The 9,162-nt window shown below is 29.3% G+C and overlaps 1 protein-coding gene across 1 annotated transcript; it reads right to left on the bottom strand.

Moving 5' to 3' along the window:
• Positions 1–2,273: 2,273 nt before the first annotated feature.
• LOC106717215 (probable NADH dehydrogenase [ubiquinone] 1 alpha subcomplex subunit 12) lies at positions 2,274–4,310 on the bottom strand. The gene is made up of 4 exons (XM_014510949.2): positions 4,196–4,310; positions 3,766–3,891; positions 3,137–3,329; positions 2,274–2,345 (listed from the first exon to the last, which is right to left on the bottom strand). Exons 1-4 carry the CDS (start codon positions 4,295–4,297, stop codon positions 2,314–2,316), a joined length of 453 nt encoding a protein of 150 aa, XP_014366435.1. The 5' UTR covers positions 4,298–4,310; the 3' UTR covers positions 2,274–2,313.
• Between the last annotated feature and the right edge of the window lie 4,852 nt (positions 4,311–9,162).

Here is a 9,162-nt window from a genome sequence, read left to right as displayed (position 1 = left end):
TTACATTACGTTAATTAAATATTTAAATGACGATAACCACTTTAGAACAAAAACAAATTTTAATATAAACGAGCTATAATCGATTTTTAAAACGCAGTAGACTCGAGGGACTGTATCATAATGAAGTTTCAAAAACGTGCACCTACGTACAACCATACAATACACACCCTCGAAACACATTGCCCTAAAATAATAATATTCATATATATATTTGAAACGTTACACTGTTATTTTTTTTTTTTTTTTTGTTAAGAATATTGTAAACGATCGTAATACTTAATTAAATTCTCACGGTCGCTAAACTAGCGAAACTATAACAAAGCTAAATTCGTAGCAATTTGCTTCATATCTCATGGATTATTAATAAAGTGACGTAGTCGTGAATTCAGTTAGAATTTGCTTGCAATCACACCATAATGTTAACTAAACTAATTAAACCATTCGGTCCGGTTCAATTTGTTAGTATATTATCTGTGGACCACGCTTAGTAATAATTCTATCATTTTACAAATAAATCGAATACTGTTATGTTATGTAAAAAAATACAAAACAGGTGTAAATAATCGTTCATATTTCTGAGAATTTGAAATTGATAGTCTAATAAACGTTATGAAATCAGGTTCAGTTTATAATCATCAAAAAGATCAGTCTTTTAGTATTTTAAAGGACCGTAAACGTTTTTAAAGCGACAATACTAATGTTTAAAATACGGAATTCCGATCACATGGTAGATGTATTAAGTCTATTCCGCTAAAGATTAAACCTTTGTCTTAAACCATCTTAGTACAAGTCTAGAGCTTAGTTGGAATAGTTATAAAATATTAGTAATTTAATAATCATATCTTTGCATTTTATAAAAAAAAAATTAAGAAAACATTGACTGGATTTATTTTACAGTAGATTTATATTTTACGCACTTTCGAGCTGGCAATAAAATAATTTATCAAGTTTCACGTGCAGTACTCATATTAGAAGAGTTAAATGTCGCGCTTTTACCAGTACACGTGATTATTACTCAACAATTTTATACATCTTTAGCGATTGAACAACCCATAAAACTGTTGGTAAACTCTTAATACTTTTTATTGTATTGAGCTAATAAAATAACTATCCTTTTTTAAGAATTTTTCCTTTTATTTTTGCCTAATAGCTTTAGGTAGTTCAAATTGCACACTTTATGTTATAAAAGCATGAAATTTTATCAGTCGTCCATGTATGAAGTGAGTATGTAAAGTAAAAATCTTCTCAAATAATCTCTTACCATTTTTAAAATACTTTCCAATGCTTATAAACTAATCGAGTTAAAAAGAAAATATCTTTAAACTACTTTTGTGTAAAATAGAGTGAGCGAAACTGCCGCCAACGCGCTTTTGACGCTGCTCTGAAGTTACTGGGGGATAAAAAAAAGAAAAAACATTGGATGAAGCAATTGAAATAAATTTTACGCGGCGCCGTCGTAAAATTTGCAAGGAATATTCCATCCAAGAAAAAGTTTTCATTTTCTCCGTAAATTTATTTAGCATAGTGAAAAACTTCATGGAAAAATATAAATAAGAAATGCATTCAATCGTAACTTCTTTTTATTTTCTGACTTTATTCACTCATCACCTTTCTTCCAATTCTTAGCCTAGAATTGCAACTTTCTAAATCATAGTACTATAACTATAATATAATCACACAATAAACCATTTAAATTAACTACAATCCGCCCTAAATAAACCTATAAGCCATAATAAAATTGTCTGGAAATAAGGATAATTCTTGTACGTGCACTACTGCGTCCCCAGATTATTTTTTGTTACTTTTATAGAAAATAATATAATTTCGCGACTCTTAAATGTATTTATTATTTTATGTGAGCACTAACATTAGTATTTCCACCATAAATGACATTTTCAGCTAGTGACATGTGTTCATAATATTCCTCATTTACATGTAATACGACTACACACCCGCGTATGAATTTTTTATACTAGCTGTCGCCCGTAACTCCGTCCGTAAAATTAAGAAAAACTTAATTAGTAGCCTATTATATGTTCTTCCAGACTATATTCTACGTCTATACCAAATTTCATCGAGGTCCATGCAGCCGTTCTGGAGAAACTTGTAACAAACATCCATTCATCCATCTAAACATTCGTATTTATAATAATTAATAAGATGTGATTTGTGAAAAAAGACAAAAGAATAAGTTGAAATAAATTTTATTTGTTTATTTTATAAATAAATTTATTATTATTTGTGACAAAATAACTAAAAACTTTATCATTTTGCGATAACGAAAACATTCTTTAAATTTTGCTGTTTTTAACTTTAATTTGAGCGGCGACTGCATATTGACGTTCCTGCAAAAAAGAAAAATAATTGCAATTAGTTGGACCCCGCACCCGCTGCAATGCAAATGCCAAAATATCAAAAGTCAAAATATTTAAAACTAGCTGTCGCCCGCGACTCCGTCCGCGTGGAATTAAAAAAAAACATAATAAGTAGCCTATGTGTTCTTCCAGCTATCATCTACATCTATGAAAAATTTCATCTAGATCCGTTGAGCCGTTCAAGAATTCTGGTTCTGGTATTTATAATATTAGTAAGATTATGTCATAGTGCAAGCAAAAACATAATATAGTGAAGACGTTTTCCGACTAAAAAATAATCCGTCCCTTTATTTAAGAACATGTTCAGGACTACAATCGCAAAGAATACAAGCAGTATTTTATTAAATTAATTAATATACTTACGAATAGAAATATATAGGACGTTCTATTACTCATTTAGTTTAAAACCATCTAATGTGCGAAAAAAATTAATTTCATTAAAGCACAACATATGACTACTAGCGCCATCTATTCAGTTTATATAGAAATAAAAAAAACTGTTAACTTTAAAATATAGATGGCGCAAATTTGGATTTTTATTACCCAGATCTTAAAAAATGTCTACAAATAAGTCTATCAAAATATGTACGTATAAATATCTATCCTAGTAGGTGTACTACAAAACATAAAAGAGATTACTAAATCGACTCCGACCGTAACTGCCTCTCACTTTATCCGCATACTTTTTTTAATCTTTTTTCATTCATCCTTTCAACAGGTCACCGTTCCAATATTTTTAAATAATACTAAATATTTTATACCATCCCAAGGTTCAATGCGACTCCTTGTTGTATCATAAGGGTAATAAGCCGACGGGGTGCCTGACAAGTTCTCTTCGTGATTCAGTAGCCAACATTGGCTTCTGCAAGACGATTTGAGCAAAAACTTCGGACAATCCTGGTCGGGCAGACAATCTGTTCTATAATGTAACCAGCCATACCACTCCGGCGTTATCTATATATATAAAAGAAAGTCGTGTTAGTTACACTATTTATAACTCAAGAACGGCTGAATCGATTTGACTGAAAATTGGTGGGCAGGTAGCTTAGAACTAGGAAACGGACATAGGATAATTTTTACCCCGTTATCTATTTTTTATTCCGCGCGCACGGAGTCGCGGGTAAAAGCTAGTCTATTTGAATAAATATATTGTTGTAATAAAATAAATAAAAAAAAACAATTAAAAAGATAAAAAAGCGCTAACAAAGAATGCCTAAGTAGCACCTTTATTATCATGAACATGTAAATGTACAGTTGAGTAATGACTCTATTAAGCTCACATCATAATTTCCTTCTCGTTTCAGTTTTAGGCCAAATTTACAGAGTTAAGCCCATGCGGCCCATGGCAAAATCATTGAAAATCTACTATCTATCATATTGAACAACTCACCTGAGTTGCATCATATTCAAGTTTAACGCTCTTGTTGTATTCAACCCAGCGACTTCGGCCGAGGAAGTAATAAGGATTCTCGAAATATTGATTGCCGAAAGCATCGCAGCCTACGTAACGACCATCCTATAGTTATTACAAAACTAAGATTAAAACATTACACTGATGGTCAGCAGTTTTGTACCATACCTAGATTTGAGTCAGTCTTACTTCTTACTAATATTATAAAAATGCAAAAGTTTATATAGATGGATGGATGGTTGTTTGTTTGAAGGTATCTCCGGAACGGCTCAACGGATCTTGATGACATTTGGCACTGATGTAGAACATAATCTGGAAGAACACAGGCTACTTATTACGTTTTTTTTTAATTCCGCGCGGAGGGAGTCGCGGGCGTTAGCTAGTTTATCTATAAATATTTATACAACACCTTCAAAGTATCAAATCGACCCAATTTACAAAGTGACTTCCACACACCACCGTTCCTATAAATAATTGTAAAGAAGTAACGTATTTTTGATATCGGATTCATTGTTGATGTTCAAAAAGTCAACTTTTAGCGATTTTGACACGATTTTGATCTGAAAATTGACATCTTATTTTCAATGTTTCTTAATAGCTGACAACAAAGCTGTTGTTGGCTGGTAACTTTTTTAAAACCTCTCATTTTCCTACACAAGAACTCTTCTTAATATTGTAGTTGTTGCAAATGTTTATCACTCTGAGCTTTGAGCGTGGATCTCCACTGTCGAATGTACAAAAACCATTCTCACTGTCGTTAAAAATAATCAAAGACATATTTTAATTAAAAATGGATGAAACAATGAGCTTGAATTTCTGTTTTCACTTCGTTACATAATTTACCCTCCATCTGTCTCTCACTTCATAGTTTCTGAATAATAAAATAAACACGCATTAAGATAGCAACAAAATTTAATAATAACAATAATTTGTTTCTCGTTCAGATTTACTCACAGCCTAATCGGATACTGTCTTACTACAAATATCTTAGACATCTTTGAGATGAGATTTTATTTCAGATTTGTTAACCCTTTGACCGCTTGGTGATAAATTGCCGTTGTGCCTATAAAAGAGCCGAATACGTACCATCATTACCTAATTAGAAAGTGGTGATAAGGATTTTTATAACGAACCTTGTATAATGATGCATAATGATAAAACATACGAACTCCACTTGAGTTGGTATGTTTTATCATTATGCTTCTTGCTTAAAGAAAGATACATACATGATACTGTCGCGACGTCATCGCTAAGACAATAAGGACTTCTAGAATGTTCATTCATTGGAATATTCTGATCCCTAGAAAATTTGTCGAAAAACATATGGAATTCGAATGTTCGAGGATCTCCTATATAGGGGGAATCACATCCAAACTAGGGCAGTCTTAAAGTGAACAGTGAAGAACATATAGAAGTGAAAGTGCAAGTGGTAAAGTGACAGTGTGGCAGTGTAAAGTATTCAGTAGCAGTATGTAACTGGTGGTGCTAAAGGATATTTATGTCAATGTTTGGACTCGTGATTCCCTGATGTTCATCACTATACAGTGCCACTCGCGCATAGCGTTGCCAGGCGTCCGGATAAAGCCGGACATAGGTAGGCTTTTTGATTGCGTGTCCGGCCAAAATTACATTTCCCAAACGAGAGTGTACCTATTAATACTGAGACAAAATACAAAATAATACCGGGTGTCCGACTTTTCTACCCAAATGTCCGGCCAAACTGACTAGTCTGTGGACCAGCCAAACTGGCCATCCCTCCATCCCTCCCTTCATGTAAAAATTAGTTGAATATTAAATGTATGACATTTCTAAATTCATCGATAAATAATATGGTACGTTTGGTAGAAATAAAATCCTAAACATAAATTCAAAATGCTGAATTTTTTTTTGGGAAAAAGATCATTGGGAGCGGTAACAAATTTAAAATAATAATAGTTGCTAATATTTAAATTTATGAAAACACCCAAACATGCTCTCTATTGCCATAACGTCAACAGCGGTCAAAGTATTTAAACTATTTTTTTTGTGGTAACACAGATTTTACGCGGTGTTCACTGGATGCAGATATTGAAATAAGCTATAAACTAAAAAAAAATGTTGCGTTTTAAAAATTGGGTGACATTTAACTATAGTTTTCTTTCAAGATAGTTATAATAATAGTTATAACTGATAAATCATGTTGTATATCATTTATTTCATATTTAATCTTACAATTAATAAAACGAGTAATGTTGCGTTTGTCGATATATTCTCATCTAAAGTTAAGACTAAAATAGAAACATTTAAAAAGCTAACCATTATACATAGAAAATAAAAACAAATCCTAGGATAGACATAGAATATACAACATCTATGGATTAAAATATTTTATATAATTATTAAATTACACACGACGATTTATTTTTGAAAAATAAGATATGGCAACATTAATAAAAGTTAAAATTAATGGAATAGATTATAGAATATTTCGTACTTATAAAAATAAAATGTTTTATCTATCAGTAGAAATAATTATAGTTGGCACAGAACGATGTATGTATTTATAATGCGTTTGTTAAAGCTATAACTGAAAAATACATGATTATTCGTGATCTTATGTAACTCGGCACATGGAGATTTAATATAATTGACAAAAATATATAAATTAAATTCTTATTTAAATAAGGTGGCTTTAGTTATTTTTCTGTCACAAATTACATAATAAAAAATATCATATTTACCATTTGCATATAAATATATAATTGCAGTATGTAATGTAAACAAATTTTAACACATTATTTGCTATTAAATAACAAAATTATAATAAGTTTTAGATAAATTAACATTTTGTGAGAAAGAAACACAACCAAAACACAACTGTTATCAAGTCAATGAGTTTTACAACTATATTATTTCATTATTATTATATTATAATAATATATGTTGTTTCTACAAATTACAAATTGAATTATTTCAATACTAGTTCTAGTCAATATATTGTTTACATAAATGGGATACAAAGTTACTAATTACTAAATCCAGTTATTTTCAGGATAGAGATATAGATAGAGATAATGTACAATGTTATCGTAATATATTAATTATTATTGTATGTTCTTTTAATTATAAAAAAACAAATCTATACTAAAAGTATGTTTATGTATTACTCGTATGAAACATATGTCACCAATCGAATGTAAATTTCAACTGTTTAAAATTCAATTACACATACCTAATCTATGGTCGTCGATAAGTGGGGGACAGCTTGTCCTCCCCTCTCCTAGAGATTCGAAATACAAAAAAGCCTACAATCCCTATATAACCACATAGATACATCAAAATGGATTTAGTAAATAAGAAGAAAAAAAATAATAAATAGATAAATCAAAAATAAACCACGTTAAAAACATTCTCTTAAGTATAAAAAAATAATTTACACTGCCAGCCACCCCCACCCCCTTGATCAACCTCAGGCGACACCTATCCCTTTTATGAAAAGTTTATAAATAGTATAAATTTTAAAATTCCATTTGACTCGCTTATAAAAAGTTAATTATAATGAGTAAGTAGGTAAAGTTTGAACAACAATTAAAATAGTTCATCCGAATGGTGACATATTTGATACAAAAACATCGGAACAAATTCTTAAATTGTTTGCACGAAACGTTATTTTAAAATATAAAATAATTATTTATTTTTTATTGATTCAATGTTGACAGTCTCAAAAAACTATGGAAAGAGTAACATATTCTGTTTTCCACTACAAGATTTAATATCATCTAAAATCAATATCTAATCTATCACAAAACATTATATATAAAAACTCCTCGCGGGATAAAAGAATACATTAGAGTAGAATACATATTGTTATCCCTTTCATTATCTTTGACGTAACAGTGACAACAATATGCGTGCATTAAACGCCATTCAACGTCATTAAACGTCTACAGTATTAACAACATTTCATATATATATATACAGTCAAAACCGTTTATAGCGACATCGTTTAGAACAACATACCGGTTAAATTGACCAAAATCAAAGGTCCTGGCTGAATGTTATTACATATCTTTCCTATTAATACCTGTCACCGGTTGTTACAACTATCGGTTTTTACGACTCAATATGAGTAGTCCCTTCGATGTCGTTATAACAGATTTTGTATGTATATATATATATATACCAATACAAACTTTATCATGTATAAAACTACTCAATCTAACCGTGAAATTTTACTGTTTTAATACTCGTATTTAAACATTTTTTCAAACATTACCAATGTGACCACCATGGAAACCCACAGTGACAATTCTATTGTACTATTAAAAAAATACTTGGTTTCCTAAAGATATTTGTAACATTTCCATTCTTATGTTAAAAAAGTGTACTTTCAAAACAAGAATTAAAAATACATTTTAATATTTTTCAAATATAAATGTATTTTTAAGCATTAATTTCATTTCTAATTAAAAAACAATGCTGTGATTATTTTCAAATTGCAAAATTTAAAAAACCAATACACTTGTAAAAAAAAAAAGATTTTTGTAAAAATAGATTTAATAAAGTAACGATTAAAGATTGAATGTAAAAATAAAATGTTCAACACAAGAGAACAAAACTATGCAGTTCATTCAATTTCATTTTTTAAAACGTAAAAAAATAATCACGAAACAACAATGAAAACAATATCAACAATAACTTAATGTATTATATCGTTGCAAAATAGTCCAATTACTTAGATGCAGACTAGATGACTAAATTTTAAGTACATATAAGTAACATAATAAATATTAAAAAGATAATGCAAGGTTATTAAAGAACTTCACATTAATGTAAATATCAAGTACCACCTGTATATAAATCATAATAAAATCTGTTTTTATTCAATGAGAACATTGCAATATTATTATACAGTAATTATCAGTGGAAAACGAGCTTTATTTCTTGTTAAATACATATGTACTAATAAACAAGTTTTTATTACTCAGATCCCCCATAAAAATAGGTGGAATAGAAAATAATTTTGGCACTATTTAATTGGAATAATTCTTAAAATAAACTGAATATATATTTTTATTCAGCTCTTGCGACATTATATACGATTATATTTAATTGAGGAGGAAAAACATTTAATTTTAATACTTCATCAATAACGTTTTCAGTATAAATCCAAGAAATATCAGGCATTAAAAAGTACATTTTATGTGGAATAAATTAAAATTAAAAGACATTTACAAATTTTTTATTATTTAAAAAAGATTTTTATCAATTTATTTGCCTTTTCTTAAATAAAAATATAATGAATGTTATTAGAATACTAATGAGTTCTCGCATTTTCATAATTCCATTATAAAATAAATATATTAAATAGTATGTTATTAAATAACTATATTAAGT

This window comes from Papilio machaon, chromosome Z (assembly GCF_912999745.1).
Source record: "Papilio machaon chromosome Z, ilPapMach1.1, whole genome shotgun sequence".
In the NCBI taxonomy this organism is placed as follows: domain Eukaryota; kingdom Metazoa; phylum Arthropoda; class Insecta; order Lepidoptera; family Papilionidae; genus Papilio; species Papilio machaon.
This window is presented reverse-complemented; position numbering and strand designations above follow the sequence as displayed.